This window comes from Carassius gibelio, chromosome A10 (genome assembly GCF_023724105.1).
Source record: "Carassius gibelio isolate Cgi1373 ecotype wild population from Czech Republic chromosome A10, carGib1.2-hapl.c, whole genome shotgun sequence".
Classification (NCBI taxonomy): domain Eukaryota; kingdom Metazoa; phylum Chordata; class Actinopteri; order Cypriniformes; family Cyprinidae; genus Carassius; species Carassius gibelio.
In genome coordinates this window covers 16,957,771-16,981,341 of record NC_068380.1, presented here as the reverse complement: position 1 = coordinate 16,981,341, position 23,571 = coordinate 16,957,771, and the positions used below count along the sequence as shown (strand labels likewise).

The 23,571-nt window shown below is 36.8% G+C and overlaps 1 protein-coding gene and 3 long non-coding RNA genes across 5 annotated transcripts in view; 1 reads left to right on the top strand and 3 right to left on the bottom strand.

The window, feature by feature from the left end:
* Nucleotides 1–21: 21 nt before the first annotated feature.
* LOC128021404 (uncharacterized) lies at nt 22–5,156 on the bottom strand. The gene is made up of 3 exons (XR_008185537.1): nt 2,607–5,156; nt 1,844–1,956; nt 22–1,587 (listed from the first exon to the last, which is right to left on the bottom strand). It is a non-coding gene; the product is annotated as an uncharacterized LOC128021404 (long non-coding RNA).
* Nucleotides 5,157–8,814: 3,658 nt separating this feature from the next.
* Nucleotides 8,815–17,944, top strand: LOC128021403 (uncharacterized). 2 transcript variants are annotated; one of them, XR_008185536.1, is made up of 3 exons: nt 8,815–12,718; nt 12,841–13,214; nt 16,753–17,944. It is a non-coding gene; the product is annotated as an uncharacterized LOC128021403 (long non-coding RNA). The 2 variants fall into 2 exon arrangements; XR_008185535.1 differs by having other exon boundaries at nt 8,815–13,214.
* On the bottom strand, nt 13,810–15,423 carry LOC128021402 (uncharacterized). Its single transcript, XR_008185534.1, has 3 exons — nt 15,369–15,423; nt 15,176–15,240; nt 13,810–14,506 (listed from the first exon to the last, which is right to left on the bottom strand). It is a non-coding gene; the product is annotated as an uncharacterized LOC128021402 (long non-coding RNA).
* LOC128021398 (integrin alpha-2) overlaps nt 16,876–23,571 on the bottom strand; it is a 42,827-nt gene continuing 36,131 nt past the window's right edge. Inside the window, exons 23-29 of the mRNA XM_052608529.1 lie at nt 22,098–22,200; nt 20,779–20,889; nt 20,558–20,668; nt 20,047–20,160; nt 19,876–19,965; nt 19,023–19,139; nt 16,876–18,940 (exon numbers count right to left, since the gene is read on the bottom strand). Coding sequence (XP_052464489.1) covers nt 18,845–18,940; nt 19,023–19,139; nt 19,876–19,965; nt 20,047–20,160; nt 20,558–20,668; nt 20,779–20,889; nt 22,098–22,200 — 742 coding nt within the window. The 3' untranslated portion in view covers nt 16,876–18,844. The remainder of the gene's footprint in view (nt 18,941–19,022; nt 19,140–19,875; nt 19,966–20,046; nt 20,161–20,557; nt 20,669–20,778; nt 20,890–22,097; nt 22,201–23,571) is intronic.

Genomic DNA, 23,571 nt, shown 5'->3' with positions numbered 1-23,571 from the left:
GGAGGGGGAGAGGGAGGAGGATTGACCCCCTGCTATTTTAAATTAATCTGAATAATTTAACAACTCATTTGCATGTTAACAGTTCTCTGATGTCCCTAAATTCCATTTGTCATATGTAAACAAATAATGTTAATGTTTTAAATATCTTTCTTTAGTATTATTTATTTTTAAATTATTAGATTTAGTTTTTATTTTAAAATTATTTATTTGAAATTTTAAGTAATCATTATAAGTAGACTGGTGAATAAAACATGACACAAAATTTTGGTCTGGCCCTCATACAAAGCTAAATAGACAGTTTATATTATATTTTAGCACTATTTATATACTATCATATCATTTATAAATAATTTTAATTAGCTGTTATTTTTATATTTCTAGTTATTATATGTTTAGTGTAAGTTTTAGTAATTTGGACATGAGGTTTTGATATTTGTATAGGTTGAGATACAATGTTTGTTCAACGTGCCAGATATATATATTACAGGTGCTTCTAAATTAATAAGAATGTCATGAAAATGTTTATTTATTTCAGTAATTCAACTCAAATTGTGAAACTCATGTATTAAATAAATCCAATGCACAGCACACAGACTAAAGTAGTTTAAGCCTTTGGTTCTTTTAATTGTGATGATCTCAACAAATTAGAATACTTCATAAGACCAATAATAATAATAATAATAATAATAATAATTTAAAAAAAATTAGTGTATTGTTGGCCTTCTGGAAAGTATGTTCTTTTACTGTAGCTACATGTACTCAATACTTGGTATAGGGGCTCCTTTTGCTTTAATTATGCCTCAATTCAGCGTGGCATGGAAACATGAAAAACTATTTATGTTTTCATTAGGCTTTAACATGCACCAATAAATTTTAAACCACTTTCTTCACTTTAAGTCCTCTATCCATTTGAGTGTTGGTAACACAAAAGTATAAGGAACATTAAGCTGACAACATCTAGGCTCTTGAGAAAACAGATCCCCAAACAGTGCTTGTAGGACTTTACTGTAACACCACCCTTTTCAGGATATTGTAAAGCGACAAACTGACAAAGTGACATACAGCCAAGTATGGTTAACCATACTCAGAATTCATGCTCTGCATTTAACACCTCCAAAGTGCACACACAGCAGCGAACACACTGTGAACACACACACTGAGTAGTGGGCAGCCATTTATGCTGTGGTGCCTGGGAAAAGTAACCCGTGGCCTGACACACACACACACACACACACACACACACACACACAAAACAACATTCTAACATAAACATGAATGAACATAAGATAAAACAAACAATTGTGAGTATCGATTTGAGCTGTATGATATCACATGAAAATGTAGATAATTCTAAATTACCAGTGTTGCCATATTGCATTACATCTGAATATAAGAAAATCACTCCCAGAAAATATTTGTAAGTGTGTAACAACTGCTTCTGCTCACTTGCTCCGGCACCCTGTTTAAAGGAACTGTGCCATGGATAACAAAAAAAAAAAGTTTCTCCATCAAACTACAAATGTGCATCTTCCTGAAGTACACCAGTCCTGTTCAAGCTCAATTGCTCCAGTAGCATGTTTGGAGGAACTGTGGCAAAAAATAAATAAAATTATCCATATACATGAGGAAACTCCAAGTGCATTTTTGTTTAACTTTTCTGTCTTTTTCAAGCTTACTTCAAAAGTTTTTTTTTTTTTTTTTTTCAGAGCTATGCCTTGGATGACAACCTCTGTCCATTGCATTGACTTCAAAAGTGCATTTGAGCTCTGGTGAGTAGCTCATGTTCAAACAGTACATCAGCCCAAATAACAGAGCACAAGCCTGCACAATGCTACTTCCACACCTTTAGTTAGGACACCAGTGTCCTGTGGATCATCATCAGGCAGTGCTCCTACCTTCATGACATACACTCCCATTAGTTTGCGCCATGGTACTTTGTGACTCAATGTCTAAATCCTGTGGGAAAACATGAAAGATTACAAACAAAAATGAGCTTAAATATTCATTACAAGAAGTAAACTTCAGTTCGGTACAGGAGCGCTGCTGTGAATTCTACATTAACAAGGTTATCATTTCTCAATTTCAACTTGAAACTGTCAGAAAGGTGATAATTATACTATATGTTTATTACTGAGGTCACAGTGGGTGCTGGAGTGTTATTGCAGTCCATTGTATTATAAGATTGTTATAATTTTATTTGGCCACCATATTTAAAATGAATGAGGTGGCTTAACCAATATCATAAAATATAATGCACTGCAATAAAACATAAGCATGCATGTACAGTTTACTGATGCAGTTTATTTTTTTTAGTTTTGTGTCATGCCTCTGCTGCCTTTCAGATCATTTTAAATATTTAGTATGGGTGTACACAGTTATGTAAATTAGGCCCCTAAAATAATTGGTTTAGTGCATAAACCAATTCACATAAGTAGCTACTTTGTCATAATGTACCATCAGTTTCCTATAAATGAACAATTGGTCCAGTTCAGTAATTTGATAAAGTTGTTCTCTCATGTCACATATTTGTTGTAGCAAACAGGAAAAAACACGGCCCATGTATAGAATATATGGCCTTTTAAAATAGCATTTTCTCATCAACTCACCAAATATGCCTTCACTAGTTTTTCAGGGTCTTCATTCATATAGGTGCACAGATACTTGATGACACAGGCTCCTGTATAGTGTCGTCCTGTGGGGTGGGGACAAGATTAACTCAAACTTCAGTGGTGGCACATCTTTTTTTTTATTAAAAGTATAAGATCTGACTTGAGTTTTCAGTACTGCTCATGTCTTAAATGTGCATGGACAATTTAAATATTCAGAATCTTAATGATTTCTTCTTCCAAAACAATGCATCCCCTTGGAATTATAAGGTTCTATCTGACATTTTTGTCAAAATTAAGTTATTCACATATTCTTATTCTGTGACAACTTATTAACATTAAGTGATGTTTTTTTTTTTTTTTTTTTTTTTTGAGTTGTGTACATTTTGGGACTTTTTATTGATAAAACAAAAAGGTTCTAACTACAGAAGTCTATGGAACACACACACAAAAACTTTTAAGCTCAATATCTCAAAATTGCTCAGAACGCAGATAGAACCTTATAATTCAAAGGGGACGAATGGTGTTTATAATGCTTAAATAAAGTAAAGTGTTTATAAAATTATATAAAGCTTATATAAAGTAATTTGTACCTTCAATTCTCCTTTGAAACACACTGCTTGCACTGTCAAATACACATATGTGTATGTGAGTGTTAATAAAAACTACTTACCATGTAATAAAGGTAAGGTTCACAGCAGAAGAGCATGGGGACAGATTTATATTGTGATGTAGCCTTTTTTTTTCTTTTTTTTTTTTTGTACAAAAAAAAGGACATTTCCGTTGTGAAAAATAAATGTATAAGAGTTAACCAGCAAAACTGCAACAAATGTAACCTAATGTGTATGCTAAGGCCAGAAAACAAACACACAACAAGTCGTAGTCTCCTAATTTCAAAGACTGACTTTAAAAACTGTGCCAAAGAAAATTATCACTACTTGCTGTTGTTACTAAATATCAAGTGTTTCTTATATTTATAACTATATAACTATAACCCCTGAAAAAAAGCATGCATGCCTACTGAATCATAACTTTAATTGCAATTTGTAAGGCCATTTCAAATATATGGTCAACTGCATGTGCATCATAGATTTAACTTGACAATTTTTGCATAATGTATTCAATAAGCTGGGAAGCATAAGCTGGTGTGGCATTTTGAACCCATGCTTGAAAAGACAGAAATGTCTAGTTATTTAACGTTTAAAGTAATATTTTGCTGATATACACATACACACAATGGCCAAGCCATAGCTAATAACAACAACAGTCCCCCCATTGGCACATTAAACTAAATCTAAAAAAAAAATCAACAAAAAAAAAGCCCTTTAAACGATATACGATATCTAAAAAGAGTGATGAGACATGCACATTGATTCTGGTGTTTCGGATATAACTAGGGCTGGGATAAACGATTATTTTTTAAACGATTAATCTAGCGATTATTTTTTCGATGCTTCGATTAATCTAACGATTAATTTTTTCAGACCGATTCAATTTCGATTATCTCCCCATTAACTGACTACTAACAATTTATGCATGTTGATTTACATATCTGAATGAAAAAAAACATGAATTCCTTAACATTGCAATATATGTTTATTGCTTTTAAAATGACAAAATAAAAGACTGACTAAGAATGCATTACTTTGCACTTGTATAGAGATAGCATTCAATAAAACCTTGAAGCCTTGAAAACACATAGCTTACTGAAACAAGCTTACTGAACACATAGGGCCTAGCTTACTGAAAAAAAGTTCTTATTTCAGATGAAAATAACAACAACTTGATGTCTAGCATTCAATAAAAAAGGTCACCCAAAATTCTTGTTTAGAGCAATTGAAAGAATACAGTAACCAATGTACACTTGAGGGCTTTAAGCTAATACGGAGAGTGCTTTTCCCCCCCAAAAAAATAAAAAAATAAATAAAATAAAATTAACAGTGGGAGCCAGCAGCCTCTCATGGAGAAAAAAAAAAATCTCTGAATGCTCCAACGTGAAACTTTGGCGTTCCGCATATTTGGTTAATATGCACGAGGGAGAGAGAGAGAGAGAGAGAGAGCAAGACAGCGCTGGTGTAGTTTGAAGACTGTGAGTGTGCGAGCGCGTGTGAAACTTTGGCGTTTCACCCTTTTTCTATCGTGTTTAATGATTTTGATTAATATGCACAAGGGAGAGAGAGAGCAAGAAGCGCTCGTGTTGTTTGAGGACTGTGAGTGTGCGCGCGCAGCCGGGGCTCTCTCTCGTATGCCCCCTGTCAGGTGCAGCAGTCATTCTATTCTACATCACTCACCGATCAAATAAGGCTTTGACAGCCGCTAAAAAAAAAAAAGATCAATGCAGAAAAAACCCTGGATTGGATATATAACGTTGGACAGATGGTTGATCCGGCCAACGCGTATATTCAGCGCACATAAGGTAAACGTTTTGCTAACGTTTTTTAGAGAAACAAAAACAGGTCAACGAATCGATGTGCATATTTTGCGTCGAAGTATTTTTTGCGTCAACGTCATCTATGACCTCGACGTGTTGTCCCAGCCCTAGATATAACGTTAACCAATAGGCCAAGTTACGTAAAAGTACCCCGACTGGGTATACTATATCGTAAACATTGCACATTACACTAACATTTGCTACATTAACTTACATACAGAAAAAAAGGTACATGGCATGTTCGACTCTGCATTCACTTTATCTCCCATTGTTAGGGTAACGTAGAGTACAGGTTTAACGTAGGTCATGTAGTTGATAGTTAGGCATAGCAAGCATTGAATTGTGACAAAAATGTACATATTGTAGCGGATATACTAACATTAAGGTGAAACTCTTATCGATGAAGAAACAGTATGTAATAAGTTTGTTGGAGGAAAGGAAGAGGACAAAGGGGTCGGTTGGACTGCTGACGTATTTATTTAACAAAAAGAACTAAAATTTTATAAACACCAAATGGTGACTTCTATTCTGATACGTTTTTCAAACACTTTCGCTTTACTCCTTCCGGTTTCCGTTTCCAGTACGGGTCAGCAGTCCATCTCTCTCTCGCTTGCTTCTGTCTCTCCCGGCGTTTTATACTCTTTCCACGCCAATTACTGAAACAAGAAACAGGTGATGATAATTTTTGTCCAAACCACTCACTTACCGCTCGTCTCCTTATTCTCTCTCCCGCTGCAGACTTCGCTAAACCACGCCCCCCCGCCACACAGTATTTAACCTAACACGTGCTTCTAGCCTGGGAAAATAAGAAACATTGCCACAGTGTCTTATAACTCATGTCTAAAATGCCACGGTTCTAATTGCAAACAGGTACTTACCCTTAATATCAAGGATGCAGAATGATTAGACGCAGCAGTTCAAACCGCTCACAAAACTCCACTGCATATGATGGCCTGATGACATGTTCACGAACTTCCCGCCGCAGTGCTGAGTAAGCGTAGTCTCATCAGAAAGAGTTCTTGAAATGAAGCACCTCAGTCTCATTGAATCAACAAGTGCTGACCTAATTAATTTGATTGTTTCTTAATTCAGTTACAAATAACAAGAATGTATAATTTAACAGATGTAAACTTGCTATATTCTTATTAACCAGACATATTTGTATTTTGCAAATCAAACAAGTGGCTCATTTACTTTTTTGAATGTGGGCAACAGTCCAGTTCTTATCCTTAGCCCAGGTAAGACACCTCTGACATTGTCTGTGGTTCAGCAAATTTCTTGACATGTCTGTGTGTGGTGGCTCTTAATGCCTTGACCCCAGCCTCAGTCCATTCCTTGTGAAGTTCACTCAAATTCTTGAATTGATTTTGCTTGACAATCCTCATAAGGCTGCGGTTCTTTCATTGGTTGTTCAACTTTTTAATTACACACCTTTTCAATCACACCCATCTGCAGCCTGCAGCCCCCATACCTAATTTGATTTGTTTGATTGTCTTTCAAAGGCAATACATGATAGGAAATGTGTACGTAGGATCCGGCGGTTGATTGAGCACCTGGACTGTGACTGGAGCATTGGAGGAAGGAAGTGATCCGGAGATGGAGGAAAAGTGTAGCGGTAGGAGTTCAGGAGCAAATGATTGGAGTAAAATTGTTAATCGTAAAAGAAAGAAAACTTTTAGATGAGAATCGGGAACTGACAGTGAAAAAGTCTGTATGCCGGTAAGGACATGCAAGGAGGATTTGAAGGTACTGATGAAGTTTGCAGATGATTTTGTGATTAATCCAGTAAAATTAACCAAAGCAATAAAAAAAGCAGCAGGAGATGTAGAGAGTGCCAAGATTTTGAGAAATTGACATATTCAGATTTTCTGTAAAAATGAAAAAAACAACAGAAAGTGACACAGGGTATACAATCATTGTTGGGTTACACGATTGCACAGGACCAAGTATGAGAGTTTGGTTAAGGGGAGTAATTGTCACGGTTCATGAATGCATTGTTTCCTGCAAGTCTCATGTTACGTCACATTATGTTTTATGTGGGCGTTACCACTGATCACTAGCGATCAGTGGCAGCTGCAACTCATAACACACTGCCTACTTAATGCCATGTCTTTCGTCTCTTGTGTAGCAACAATCACTTTCTGGGGAATAATTAACTCAAATGAAGTGAATATTCATGAGTCTATGAATATAACGTGCTTATTGCTTACAAATATTAAATTACCCAAAGAGGGAATATTTAATCATTTAAAGGTAACCTTTACTAGAATTAATTTAAGTTAATCTAGACAATCTGTTCGTCCAGCGAACTGGAAGCTAGACTTCCTTATCAAAATTCAATAAAAATACCCTTCTTACAAACTCCAAGAAATATTAATCTTCTGATCAGGAAAAAACAATATTTTCTGTGTCTGTACTACTAAGATTACTGAAATTAATTCATATAAAACAAAGCTCGTAGCGTAGATCACACGATTCAGGGACTTCGATCTCAATGAGCAATAAAACAATTCAATTCAAGCAAATTATAGGATTTAATAAAAACAGACTAAAGAGTACATAACTACAATTCACACGGAGTAAATATGAGTATATAGCAAAACGAAAATACAATTTAAACAAGGTAAATGAACAAGAATAATAATGAGATAAATGAGAGATAGAGATAAAGAGAGAGAGAGAGAGAGAGAGAGGGAGAGAAAGTGAAAGTGAAAAGCAATCTCAGCGTGGCAATTTCAAACAGTTAACTTTGCAAGAGACCCCAAGTCATTGGATGATTTCACAAACATGGAATAGCCTAGACAACCTTAAACAGCAATTTTAGTTGCGATATAAGAAAGTACTTGCTTTGATCTGGCTCTTGTGCGTAGCTGCGCTCAAATTGTCCGGTCTGTGCGGCCTCAGCTGGTTCTTTCCAGAGCAGATGATACGCGAGCTCGATGGTTAACGCGAAGGTAGACTTTGCCCAAAAGATGACTAGACTTAAGTTCGTTTGGCTCGTGAAGGCAATTGAACGAAGTCAAATATCAGCAGACAATAAAGAAAAACTAGAATGAAACGAAAAGTAAAGAAGAATAAACGGAGAACTTCTTGAAGTCCGGTTGCAAAGCTGGGAATCCTCTTTTCTCTCTGGCGGAATGCCCAGAATACAGGTTTCCTTGAGCTTTTAAGTAACTCTAGGTTTACACCTATTTTTTTAGTATGAGCCAATGAAGTGTAAACAAACTAAGGCGGGAAAAATCTTCTTTGTTTGCTGATCTCCGCCCACTGGTCTAATTTATGGCGATGTCAAAGTTAAACATTTTTCTTAAGCAAGATCGTTCCTCTGAAACAATGCATCTTTTTGTAATTTGCTATCAAGATTCGTTACAGTCGTGTTTTTACGATTATCCCGACACTAAGAACTAGGCTTTTACCAGTCCCGTATCCAAAGATACAGACTTACTATTAACTAAATGCATCTAAAGTTTGCATTAAACACACAGTAACATTCATATATTCCACTATGCCGCATACATACATTTGAGCACAAAAAGGGAGACATTAAAAAACATTTAGAGGTAGTTTTAGTACAAGAAGGTCCATGGGCCAGCAAAAATGCTTGTGCCTGTTTTTGAGTGTGTGTGCGTCTCATGAATGTGTGCGTCTGTTTCACTGGAATGTGCGATCGAGAAGGGGGGGTGTTTGTCTTCCCTTTTGAAGTTCGATATCGCATCTCTGGATAGTCTCCAAGGTGTTATAACTCTCATCCCCGCCAGGACATTGCCGTCATGGCGGCGCCCAGGGTGGTGAGTTATGTTGTAAGAGGGTTGTAAAACGAAAGTCCTTGTTTTTTCTTTAACTCACGTTCTGGTCTTTGAGTGTAGAATGTGTCAACAGGGTCAGGATTCATTAACATGGAACAGATGGTTGAATACCATCCGCTCATTGGTGTTACACTTGTTTGTTAGATCGTTTTTTGAGGTCCGTCGTGATTCATGTCTGGTTCGTCCTGCTCTGCATTCTTTCTGTTGGTCCTGTTCCAGTTGTATGTTGTGGATTACTTCGTCATCGTTTGAACCTTTCATCACTCTTCACCAACGCACTCAACTTACCACCTCACCCATCCTGTGCTGTCATCGAGGTCCATGTGTCACCCACCGTCTACCAAAGCCTTTCTCATTGTCTCGGGAATAATTACCACTACTTGCATTATTGCTTCCTGTCTTTTGTATCCTGACAGAACGATCTGACACCCTGATGGAATCAGCAAGTAACCCTTCGTCCTCATTGGATGAACTCCTCAGTGCCAGTGTTCATAGGATGGATACACAAGAAAGGAGTCTTAACAACATTGATCGCCCTGTTCAGGCATTGGTGGCGCAGGTGTTCGAGCTCACCCAGCAGTTACAACTCCTACGAGCTCCCACTGCTCCCCCCACGTCGCCCCTTCCCCCACACCACCAGAAAGCCAGAATGTTTGCACACCTGCGACAAGGAGAGAGATCAGTATCAAACTTCTCAATTGAGTTCCGAACCCTAGCGTTGGAGTATAAATGGAACAAGGAAATGCAGTGGGACATGTTCCTGCAGAGAGAGATCTACACCGTGGATCTTCCTAATTCTCTCAATGAACTTATTGAGCTGGCACTATGAGTTGAAGCACAAATGTCCAGAGTAGAGCAACGGACCCTAACCAGTCATACCCTGAGAGATCCTACGGGCACACGAGCCAGCGGCGGGGACATGGTCAGTCCCATCTACGATCACGAGCCCATGCAGGTAGGCGAGCTCAGCTTTCCTGGGAGGATAAGGAGAGGCAGAGATACCAAGGCCTTTGCCTTTACTGCGGGGGAGCCGGTCATCACGATTACATCTGTCCAGTAAAAGGTCAAGCCCGATAGTAAGTATGAGGCTACTATCGGGTGGTATCTCCACCAATCTACACTCCTCCCGGTAAGACTGAGATAGTCAGCACACACTCATGACACTCAAGTACTTCTGGACTCCAGGGCTGAAGGTAATTCAATGGACTATGCACTTGCATGCCAACTTCAGATTCCCCTCAAACCACTCACTCACAGGATCGCTGTGAGTGCCCTCAATGGACAAAGACTTCCAGTCACTTCACTCACCACTGAAGACATCAACCTCAACACGTCTGGCAACCACTCTGAAACCATCTCCTTTTACATATTGAACACTCTCCTTGCACCCATAGTCCTTGGACACCCCACCTCTGTCACAACCCCAAAATAGACTGGCAACTGTGATCCGTCTCGGCCTGGAGCAGTAAGTGTCATGAGGGTTGTCTCGTGTCTACCTGTCCTTCTGTTTCTGTGTTTCAGTGGGAAGCAGTGGATTTGTCTAACGTGCCCCTGGAGTACCTTAATCTGAAGGAAGTGTTCAGTAAGTCTTGTGCTGGTTCACTTCCTCCTCATCGTCCCTAGGACTGTGCCATAGATTTACTATCAGGTAAGTCTCCGCCTAAAGGCAAATTATATTTGCTTTCTGTTCCGGAAAAGGAGACTATGGAGAAATATATTTCTGATTCTCTAGCTTCGGGGTTCATCCGCCCTTCCTCTTCTCCAGCGGGGACGGGGTTCTTTTTTGCGAGGAAGAAGGATGGGTCTCTGCAACCTTGTATCCATTACCGGGGACTGAACAACATCACGGTAAAGAATACTTATCCTTTGCCATTGATGTCTTCAGCCTTTGAGAGGTTGCAGGGAGCGTCGATCTTCACGAAATTGGACTTAAGTAATGCTTATCATTTGGTCCGTATTAGGGAGGGGAATGAATGGAAGACTGCTTTTAACATCCCCAGGGACCACTTTGAATATTTGGTCATGCCTTTCGGCTTCTTCAACTCCCCAGCAGTCTTCGAGGCTTTCATCAACGACGTGCTGCGAGATATGGTCGATCAGTTCATATTTGTCTACCTGGATTAAATTTTTTCCTCTTCTCTCCAGGAACACGTGCATCACGTCCGACGAGTGCTTCAGAGGTTGCTAGAGAATGGGCTTTTTGTCAAGGCGGAGATATGTGCTTTTCATGCAAAGTCTCTTCCTTTTCTGGGGTACATTGTGTTGACTGAGGGAATACATATGGATCCTGAGAAAGTTAAGGCTGTGGTAGATTGGCCAGGTCCAGATTCCCGTAAGGCCCTACAGAGGTTTCTGGGGTTCGCTAACTTTTACCGGCGTTTATTCGCAACTTCAGCTAACTAGCCGCACCTCTGACTGTTTAGACCTCCCCCAGAACCACGTTCAGGTGGTCAGACACCGAGGCTTTGTGGTGGAGGTCGATGTGTCTGAGGTGGGAGTAGGTTCAGTGCTATCCCAAAGTTTTCCCACAGATGACAAGATGCACCCATCCGCATTTTTTCCCACCGGTTATCCCCTGCCAAACGTAATTATGATATTGTTAACCGAGAGCTGTTGGCAGTCAATATGACATTAAAGGAATGGCACCACTGACTAGAAGGCCCGGGGGTTCCTGTTATTGTATCGATAAACCATAAGAATCTAGAATACATTAGAACCGCCAAAAGGTTGAACTCCAGGTAGGTCGTTTTCGCGCATTTTTGACCATACCAAACGCCGGTCTTCTCCCGTCTGGAATCCGAAGTCATGGTCCCCACCTTTCACCTTTCGCCTTTATCCAGAGGAGTCTCCGCAACCATAACATTGATTGTTAATGTGATCAGTGGCAGCTGCAACTCAGAACACACTGCCTACTTAATGCCCTGTCTTTCGTCTCTTGTTTGTCAGATCGTTGTTTGAGGTCCATCGTGATTCATGTCTGGTTCATCCTGCTCTGCTATGGGCTTGTTGCAGCAGTCTGTAAGGGAAAACAGCGATGTGCTTGATGTAGTGATAACCATGAAAGTGGAAAGTGTGAGCAAGGGGCACATTTAAAGTGCTGTAACTGTGGAGGCGAGCACAGTACTGGCTTCGGGGGATGTGAGGTACATAGAAACGCTGTAAAAATTCAGAACGTCAGAATGCAAGAGAGAATTTCCTATGCAGAGGCTGTTAAAAAGGTCAAACAGACAGAAGTTGGGCAAGGAAATTAATCATCAGTTCTAATAAACAAGAATAGTAGGCCATCATTGCAACACAAATTAAATGAAGACTTTCTAAAAATGGGAAAAGTTGAGTTCATGACTTTTCTAGCTGAGGTAATAAACTGTGTTGCACAAACCGAAAGGAGAACTGAGAGAATAAAGGAACATTATATTAAAATGTAATAAATAAATAATTAAGCTCATATATAAATAACTATAATAAAGGAAGATATGTTTTAGTGTGTCTTTTTTTTTTGAGAATTTTTTTCTCCTTCCTCTCGTGATATTGCTTGGACCATAAATGCCCAAACCAGGACCCTTAGGCCAAATCAAAGGTCTTTGGACCCTGGGCCCTGGTTTGGGCATCCCTGGACTAGAGCAATTTGTAATTAATTTTTTTTAATAAAAGGTATATTTGTTCCGTATAGTCCTGTTTTATTCAGAAGATGTAGGTCCTGCTCGGCAGACTCTCTGTGATCTGGGATCAGGTGGTTCTGGCCGTGAGTCAGGAGTATGTGCCTCGAGGAGAGTAGCCCCTGAGCCTCAGAGACAGGGACGAGGTTGGCCATTATACCACCCCTCAGTGTAGGCTAAAGAAATTACCAAGGTGGACATCAAATCTGATACCTGTTTGTATGTCTTTTTTACTGTATATTATAATAATACATTATAAATATATAACAAGTGTTTCATACTATATTTTATATTTATTATTTATACAAATATTTTAAATACCATGTTTTGTTTCTGTTCAGGTATGGTTGCGGATGGGGGTCAGGATCTAATTGCACTCACTACTGACAATCTTTCTGCTGATTGTGTTTCTGAATCTGTTACGTGTCCCTCCTGTGGGGCTGTATCTCTGTTTATTGGTCAGTTTTTATTGCACTATATTTTGTTGGATCATTGCTTCTGTGTATAGTTGACTTTCTTACAGTTTCAATGAGAGTTAAGTACTTGAAAGCCATATAGCACATTTTCTGTTCTTTCCCATTGTGTCTGCAGCATGGTTCCTATAACAGAAGCAAGTGTTATAATTGGGATCTCATCAACGCACAGAAGGGATTCCTTGGAGGCAGTGAAGTACTGCATCGACACACTCAAAGTTACTGTGCCAATCTGGAAGAAGGTGGTATTTGTGCCTTTAATACTTTTAGTATATTTAACATAATTAAAGTTATAAGACATCACAGTCAACCCTGTTTGTGTTTTTTTTTTTGTTGTTGTTGATACACTCTAAAAACTGCTGGGTTGAAAACAACCCAATTTGGGTTATTTTGACAACCCAGCGCTGGGTCAAAAAGGGACGAACCCAGCGCTGGGTTGTTTTAACCCAAACAGTTGGGTTATCATATTTAACCCAGCCTGCTGGGTTGCCTTTTTTATGGTTTAAAATGACTATATTGCAGGGTTTAAAAAAAAACAGAGCGGGTGTTTTTTATCACTGTATTTCAGAAGGAAAACTACTGTTTTTAGAAAATGTTCGATATCATTTCGCATGTGCTTGATAAGGCAGCGTTTGTGAGCTCACTACCGCTCTGCAGCCGTTACCGGAGAAACCTACCTCTCCCGCTCTTAGCGCCTCCTGCTGGATGAAAATAAACTCGCAGAGTGCAGCCATGTGGGGAAACAATGCATTTCTACGTTAAAATTAACCCAAATTGAGCTAGGCATTAAACCTACAAATGTTGTTCATTTTAAATATCACTTTTACACACAAATAATAATTACCAAAAGGAAAATATTTATTAAAAACAAGAAAAAAAGTCAAAAAGTAACATGTTAGAAGAAATGCAGAAAATATTTGGCATTAACAGCTACAGAGTTCATAAACAAAGCATTGAACATTTGATGAATATAACTTAAGATCAAATTGGACTTTGTTCAATTGTATATATTGTATAAAAATATACGAAAACACAAACAATAAATTTACAATTAGTTAGGTTTTTTTCCAACTATTCTGGCATGACAGTACACAAATAAATCACAACATTAACTTTGATATTATAACATTTAACAGACGCATGTGTGTGTGTGTGTGTGTGTGTGTGTGTGTGTGTGTGTGTGTGTGTGTGAAAGAAAGTGACAGGTGTATGAATGACAGAGTGTAAACTCTTCTACTAAACAACACAGAAAAAGCATTTAACTTTTTTTTTTTTTTTTTTTTTACAAATTATACACTTACAGTTTGTTTCATAGTCCATGAATACAGATCATGCATCACAGTCAATTTTCATGATCTCTTTAGCATAACTGATGTAATCATGAAGAAACCCCATCAGCACAGCATGTGACATCTTCTACATCATCCAAGGCAGCGTCCTTCTTTAAAACCACCGCTGCATCAGTTTAGGGGAAAGAAGATTCTCCTCTCTGACCAGCATTCATCCCAGTCACCGCCTGTTCTTCATCAGTGGCCTAAGAGAAACACATTTGAAAAAATTAAACATTTAATTAAACTATCCATTTTCAGGTAGAGGTGTATTCACATCTGTAAGGATAGGTAAATAATCGGTTTTAAAGTTTCAACACTTTGTGCGGTTGTTTAATGTCTCAGTCCACCACAGCGCTCCAGAATGCTATAATGGCAGCACTAGTGTGAGGACATGCGATATTGTTTGAATAAATATTGCTTTCAGAAAGCTTCTTTACTGAAACATTAAAACAGACATGACCTTCACATACCTCACAATATTCATGTACATGGAGGGCTGCTCTTCAAACTGTTAGTTCAACAAATAACTAAAATGTTCATAATTTACTCTCCCCATGTTTTTCCAGACTCATACAAACTCTGCTCATTTTTTGGAAAACGTATGAATATATTTAATATTCTCTTTTTGTGTCCTCCATTTATTTTGAACATACATGTTTGCTATCATATTATTTAAGATGTATTCATATATAAATATCAGAATTTACTTCTACAATAACTCTATATTTATGAAGCTTGAAAATACTGATCATCTAAACTATAAATGGATTAACAAATATTATGAGATTAATTTATGTTGTAAAGACAGACAAAAGTCTTATAGGTTTGGAATGACTTGAGGGCAAGTAAATGATTTATTGTGTGAACTTTACCTTTAAGAGCGAAGACCAAGAATAATGACTCTCCAAATCAGACAACTCCAAAGTTGGTTTGAGTTCTGCAATAAAAAACACAGACATCAATGGTTTTAATGAAATGAGCACGTAATCACACTGTTGTTGCATCAAAATGTGAAGTAAACTGGCAGGAGACAACAGAAAAATTTATTTTCTAAAAATAACTTACATAAAATCTCAAAGGAATGATGCTCTCCCATGTCTCTTGCTTTTAACATCTACAAAAACAAAAAAACAAACATTATTTTACTCTTAGTATAACACAACAACAACAACTGATAACATGAAATTATGAAGTTTACTTGCCTTAAACGATCTTTCCCTCTCTTCCAAAGAGGCTGAGAAAACCACCTCCTCACACAAGCAGACTTGTGTGTCCTTAACTCCAGTTAGTTTGAGTTCTGCAAAGAGGGACATCAATGATTTTAATAAAATATTAACATATACATACATACATACATACATATATAAAATCACACTGTTTTTGCATCAAAATGTGAAGTTAACAGGCAGGACACAACAGAAACATTAATTTTCTAAAAAAAAAAAGTAATAATAATTTAACTTACACCAGTCTCAGAAGAATTAAGTTATCTTGTCTCTGGATTTCAACATCTAAAAAAAAAACACACATTATTTTAGTTTACACATTATTAAGAACACCTCCTCCTCATCCTCACACAGGTCTGTGACTCCTCACACAAACAGCTTCTGTGTCTTTAACTCTCAGCGCGAGGACAATGAAGACACAAGCTTGACAAGTCTGAAATATTACATGTAAAACGTACTTTTAACAGTTACCACTTCAACAGCCTCAAAATAATTATGCTAGTCTTTACTACACAATGCCGTTTTCTTTAGGAGACAAAAATACATTCAGTTTAACCGCGAAAAAAAAAGACAAATTCACATGAGCGTAACCGTGACCATAACCGTCTGTTAACGCCTCAAAAAGTACAGATAATGTAAAATCTTATGTAAATATGACAAAATACATTCACAGACGTTATATTAAAAGTACATCCTCCGTTCAGTAACGTTATATGAGGCAGTTAAGACCGCCATGTCTGAGGCGAAAATCGCGTTTTTTTTTTTTTTTAAATATATATAACGTTAAGCTCCTTTGTTTCCGCCTTTCATAAAACCTTCCACCTTTCATACAACCGGGTAAACAATAAAAGATAACTTTACATTTTGAATATTTACTTACCATAGTCTTTCACTCGCTTCTCGCTTCTATCACGCTGAGGAAATGGCGGCTGCTCGCACTGGAGACGTACGATTTTGACGTGACGTGCGTGCTCTCCTTCACGTCCGCGTCCTCAACCCAGCCCGCTGGGTTAAAAAAGATAGTTATTTTCAACCCAAACTTGGGTTAAAACATCCCAAAGTCCTATCCAACGGCCTCAACCCAGCAGTTGGGTTGAAAAAACAACCCAGCGTTTTTTAGAGTGTAATAACTAATTATTGCCATCAAAGTGAAAACATTTCTCTTCATATATTACATTGCACAATTGTTTGGAACATGTTTGTAATTTTTTTGTTCTTTTCAGGAAATATACGAGTCTGGGGAGCTGTGCTGGAAAGAGAACAAGGAGTGTTTGTGGGGGAAACTGGGAAAGATCCCAAACAAAGTTGAACTGTTAACGAGTATATAAGCTACAGTAAATCTCATGAAGCATCAAGAGGTTTTTATTGAAAAAATACAAAGCTCAAAGTTTTCCTGTAACACCTGATGAAACACATTAAAAAAATTTAATCAAAAGAGCATATTCTACTTTTGTCTGGAAACAGACCGTTTTAAAGTACCAGTGCAAAAGCATCATGTAAACATGAAGGGAAATCTTTGTCGTTTATGTTGCCTTTGATTAGATGGATCTCTTCTCCAAAGGTTTCGTAAACACGTCTCATATCACATCAGTAGTAGTTTTTAACCCTGAATTCATATAGCAATTTATTGACATCACTTTCATATAAAATTCATATACATGCAAATAGGTTTAACATTTCAGACTTTTTGACTGCATTGTATAATGCTTACATCATTTGTTAATGCACAGTCAAACAGTTTGAAATGTCCTTTAACATTCGTATGTATGTGAATTACTGATAATATAAATAAATGTTAACGTTTATAAATGACAAGTTAGTAATAAGCAACAATGCAAAAACACTTTTTTAATTTATATTATATATTACAATATATAAATCATACATTATTTGTTAATGTAAGATTTAATGTCATATTACTAACTTGATTAATTTGTGCAAATGGTCACAATAATGTTTTTTTGTTTTTCACATGAAGTATCAGTCCATTTCACTGATGTGTTGCATTGGCACTGATTACTATTTTTAGCAAATTTAGAGAAACAAACTTGGCTGACACAGCCTACTTTACCAGTGTATTGTTGCTTTGATATAAAACATTAATGTATTGTGTTTTATATTTTGTTATTGCTAGATTGGTTTCACTAATATAATTTGGGAAAAATGCTTGGTTAATTTTGGGAAAGAGTTTGGTAATTTTAGTAATCCGTTATATAACGTAAATAAGTTTGTGACTCAAAGGTCTATTTACACATATGCCACCAATTTATCTCTTTGTTTTTTTTTTTCTGAGTATGCTAGGGTACATGTACATCTGTTGTTCTCTTGTTTACCTGACTGCTTCTATTGTTCTGATTTGTAAGTTGCTTTGGATAAAAGTGTCTGCTAAATGATTAAATGTAAATGTACATCTAATGTGTTCTCTCTCATTCATTTAACTCTGAAATGGCGATGTATCGGCAACAACTAGGAAATGGTGATACTCATCATTTCAAGGTGATAACAACTTTAAACTGGGTTAGGGCAGCCATGGTAAAAAGTGTTTTGCTTCAGGTTTTGGTGTCACCAAAAAAAGAAAAAGAGTAGGTTACATTTGGTGTGGTGTGAAATATAACTACTGCAATATTGAGACTATTCTAATTGCTAACCTTGTAAGCAAATTGAGTTGAGGCACTGATCCATTAATTCCTATGGCAGGAGTTTGGAATCAGAGTTGACTGAAGAACCTGGAACCAAACGCCCCTGGTACAACTCGCACATGCGCTCTGAATTTTCTTTTTTTAACTAACTGGCCTGGGCCACCATTGCACAGTAGGAAAAGGAACAAAGAACAAACTAATGAAGATGGCAACAATTACAACAGAGTGCTTGTGTGGGGAGTTTAGAGAGAGTCTCAGCTTTAGTTTAGACATTGTATCACTCAGAACTTTAGAAGAGAAATAGCGCAGACACTGAGCAAGGATGACTCTTTCTGGTGGTGTGCATGTGTCGAGTGCCTGTGTTCGCACATGCTATCAAATGGAGGATACTTTGAAAAGCTACATGTAGAGAAAAGCACACTTTGATCCTGAGTCACAATAGTCAGAAAGATCTAGTTGAATACTAACTACCTTAATGAATGGATATGTTTAGACTGCCAAAAAGATATACCAGAATTTAAGCTAAGCAGGGATATAAAACACAAAAAGAGATGAGTGGCCTTTGGATGCCAATGTTTCACTTGCTGCACTGAAATCAAATTGACATTTTTTGAAAACCCAGTATGCTGTAGGAGAAGGAAGCAGTGATAATGCTGAATGAGACTCGACAGATTTCTTAAAGTGTCTCGCTTTTGTCCTGCAGTTCCTGGTTTTCTTCTTCACCCTCAGCCAATTTATTCATCCGTTGATAATTCCTCTTGAAGAATCCAAGCTGAACATAACAATACATTGATGTTTAAAGGAAGACAATAAGATATAGACTGAATAAACATTAAAACATCAAAATGAAGTACCTTCCAAAGCAATGCGACAGCAAGAGCCAATACCAACAGACCGCCGATAACGCTCCCTATGATGGCGCCCACTGGAACGTCCCCTTTAGCTCCAGGGTTGCTCACTTGGACTATAACCTGCAAAGAAGTGTCTACTTTAAATGTAATGTAAATTTAGCTTACATACGTAATGACTGCTGATCCCATACAGCAAAAAAAAAAAAATATATATATATATATTGAAAATGATTATAGCCAAAACATTTTAAATGTATGTAATCAATTTCTCTTACTGTAGAGCCTGAATTTAAGCTCAATGCAAATGAAGATAGAATAGCCTACTAGAGATCAAAACTGATCAGATTTATAGCCATATGATTTTATTATAAATAATTTATTATATTCACCTTATTTTATAAGAGCATGCACTGCCATTTGTAAATTTAATGTCAAGCTTCCGGTGTCATCCGCTTTCAGTTATTATTAGCTGTACAAAACGCCTTACTTCCACATTTACATTTTTCTTTTATTTATCTACTTATTTTTTTTGCAATATTGTAATGTATGTTCCTTGCAGATTTGTATTCAAATGTGTTTTGTTAACATGTGTTACAGAGTTTATATAACAAATATAAAGTTTTTCTTCAAATGTGACATGAATGCATTTTCTTGGATTTAAATATATGGAAAGAAATGTAAAAAATAAATAAAATAATATGTAAATTATATACAGTAGTATTAAAATTTTTTAATAATACACTGTTTAAAAATATATATGTACTGTATGTATTATACAAACAGACACACACACACACACACACACACACACACACAACCTTTTAGCTGTATATGATAAAAATAAAAAAATCTCTACCTGCAGGTGTTTCTTTTCGATGAACAGCAGCTCTGGTTGAGATGTCTCTATCTCAGCTGTCACAGAGATGACAGTGTACAGAAAATCAGCCTTGAATGAACAAACAAACACGGTTAACCCCAACATTAGCCTAGATTGATACAAGAAAACCACTGAGATGAGTTTATTTACCATCGCAAATGTACCACTCCATATGTTTGTCGTTACATCCACATAATAATCATTCTTCTCCTCCAGGTCCTTCAGGACACACTGAACTGAGCGACATGTGGCTGTTTTGCAGTTCTGTGGATGGTGAACAGATGATCAGTACGAATGGAAATTAGGACTGTTATTTGTAATGAGACAGGATCAATCATCATGCAATCATCATCTAATTAAAAACATTATTACATAAATAATTATTACTGGGTTTCATACTTCATTCATTAGTACTTCTTTTGTGTTTCACCATCAATCAATCAATCAATCACCTTTATTTATATAGTGCTTTAAACAAAATACATTGCGCCAAAGCACTGAACAACATTCATTTGGAAAACAGTGTCTCAATAATGCAAAATGATAGTTAAAGGCAGTTCATCATTGAATTCATTGATGTCATCAATAACAAAAGCAAATGTTTTTCACATCTTTGGATTTCAGGATGTATATATATAAATGAAAATCCACAAGCACTGACCAATTCTTTTGTTCCTCTGAAACTCTCCTCTGTGAATCGGGCTGGATAAGGTTTTTCAGTTATATTAAACTGGTCGATCAGATGACTGCCTGAACATTTAATGTTTTCAGCCTGTTTGCAGGAAATATCATGTCAAATCATTTCCACATGCAGAGACGTGTGTTAATGTTAATGTTGGATTGTGTGTAAAATTGTGAGGTTTGTTGATTTTGTATCCTCACAGGTGAGGTTTTAATGCTGGTTATGTAGAGGAGAGGATTTCCTGCTCTAGTGCTGTTGGGCAGCGAGACATTGAGGTAAACCAGGCTGACTGGGACAGTTCCTGTAGAAACCTGGAGAAATAAATACAATCAGCACTATCTTACACTTCAGTTTTCAAAGCAAACCAACAGATGGCGGTAGTGAACAGCCTGAAGTATATGGAGGGCCAAATTATTCAAAATTAAATAATTAATTAAATGTTGAAATATATAAATAGTGAAATACATAATGAAATAAATACATTAATGAATGCATAAATGCCTAAATAAATATAAATATGTATTTATTTATTCATTCATGTCTTTATTTATGTATTTATTTATACATTTATTCATTCATTAATTTATTTCTTCCCTCCACATTTCATTTTCAGGGTTACGGTTGGGGGCATGTCACTCAGTGGGCGGCATTACCTTTCAAACCCGATTTCTTTGGTCTTTCTAATTTAGGCGCCTTTTTCTAGTTTTTTTTTTTGCATCACGAGCTATGGTTGAGGATGGTACAGTAAAATACCTATTGTTGACTCTTGCAGATGCAGGAGCAAACGTTCAAACGATCAAAACGTTGACTATGCAGTGTTTCCCACAGTCTTACACTCTACTTGTGTTGGCACTCCCCCATCCCATAAATTAAAAAATATTTTCTGCCAGCAGGGGGCGCTATAAGAGAGAGAGAGAGATAGAGGTTCCCCTGGTAACAGCTTTATAAAAAGCAGCGCTGAGCTCACAAACACTGAATTATCAGCCATTACTTTTTTTTTTTTAAAGCAGTCAGTTTTTTAACGGAATACAGTGATATGAAAACACCCACGGTGGTTTTTGATTTTGGCCGTCTGCCGCAAATAAACCAATGTATGGGAAACCCAATAGTAAAATATCCGGGAGATGTTGGCTGAAATCAATGCTGCGATAGTATTGTTGACTTTACGTGCCTGTTTCACACTGGATGCGTAAGCAGTGCATAGGCAGAGCAGAGGCAGCACGCACCATTATACTTTCACCGACCACTGAGTCACGTGCCCACATCTCTAACCCTGAAAATGAAATGTGGCGGGAGGACATAAATGAATGAATAAATAAATGAACGAATAAATAAAAAAACATAAACAAATTAATTAATTAATTAATAATTATATATTTATGCATGTATTTATATTTAAATGTTTCCTTATGTATTTAAGAAATTATTTATATATTTCAACATTTATTTAATTATAACATTTTGAGTAGTTTGGCCCTCCTTAGAAGGATTCATCCGTTTCACTACCACATGAACTCACCTTTAAATTAAAGTTAAAATCTGGGCCGATGTCCTTGAAATTCCTCACTGTGGTTGTGAAATTGTTATCTTTTTCAAGTAAATAAGCATCTATGTTTGAATTTCTGAAGAAATTAAAATATAATAAAGACATTAGAGGACTTTTAGTCAAACATTACGATGGGTTATCAAGTAGAGACAATGTTGGGGAAAGTTAAGAAAGTAATGCATTACAATATTACTCGATAAAAAAAGTAACTGTGTTACTTAGTTACATTTTATGGCAAGTAATGCATTACATTACTTTTGCGTTACTTTCTATCACCTGAGCTGTGCTTGTTTATTAAATAAATAAATAAATAAAAATACCCCCAGTTCTATTTTTGCCAACTGTAAGACCCTTTAGCATCAGATTTGAAATGAATAAGCCTCAGGCAGAAGGAAATGCCTCTGCACAACATTGGAACTGTAGAAGTGTCAGTTACTAAATGGAAAAAGAAAGTAACATTTTGTTGAAAATGTAACTCTGATATTCTCTTATAAATTTCTTATAAAACTACTCAACTCTCTCTCTCTCTCTCTCTCTCTCTCTCTCTCTCTCACACACACACACACATATACATGTGTAAAAAGTGGTTTTAAATGTGATAAGAAATTATTTCTAATAGAATTCTCATATTATTTACAAAGTTATTCAGGATCTTTACAAGTTTGCTTCCCACACTTTCTAACCAATTCATTTGACCCAAATAATTCTGAGGTCGGTAATTTATATTAAAGTTTTTGAATTCACGAAAGTTAAAGTTTAATTTTCAGCATCATTACTCCAGTCTTCATTGTCACACAATCCTTCAAAAATCATTCTAATAAGCTGATTTGCTGCTCAATATAAAAACATAATTTTTTTGTTATTATAAATTTTAAATAAACAACGCCTTCTCCAGACAAAGTCGGAACTGCTCCATCTTTCAAGAATAATATTTGTATGAATCCAGCATTAAACTGATTGAGACTGAGGAAGCTGTCCTCAGCAAAATGTGCTGCACATAGTTTTACATGTGGATTATAATTTTTGGGAACCGAGTTAAAAATAAATTGTAACCATTGGTCTCTAAGTACAGCGTCACTGGGAAGCCCAAACAAAGGTGATTGGACTCAGAGATGAAAATAACAGCGTTTCGACGACATGGCGACAAACACAAACGCAGCTCTACCTCTTCTCCGTCGGAGCGCAACAAGACCACGCCCCCTTTTTTGTGTATTCATGTGGGCGGAGGTTAGTCAAAAAAACGGTTCTAGTGATGTCATTACTGCAGGAAGTAGAAGGATGTAGCCCAACGGGTCGTTTTTTGTAGGCGAATTATGTTAAATGAAATATCTCACTTGGCTTTGAACTTTGAGCTTTAAAATTTTACAGATATTATTTATACTCTAACAACAACATTACACACTTACTAAAGTTTGAAACATGGGATCACGAAGAATGGGACCTTTAA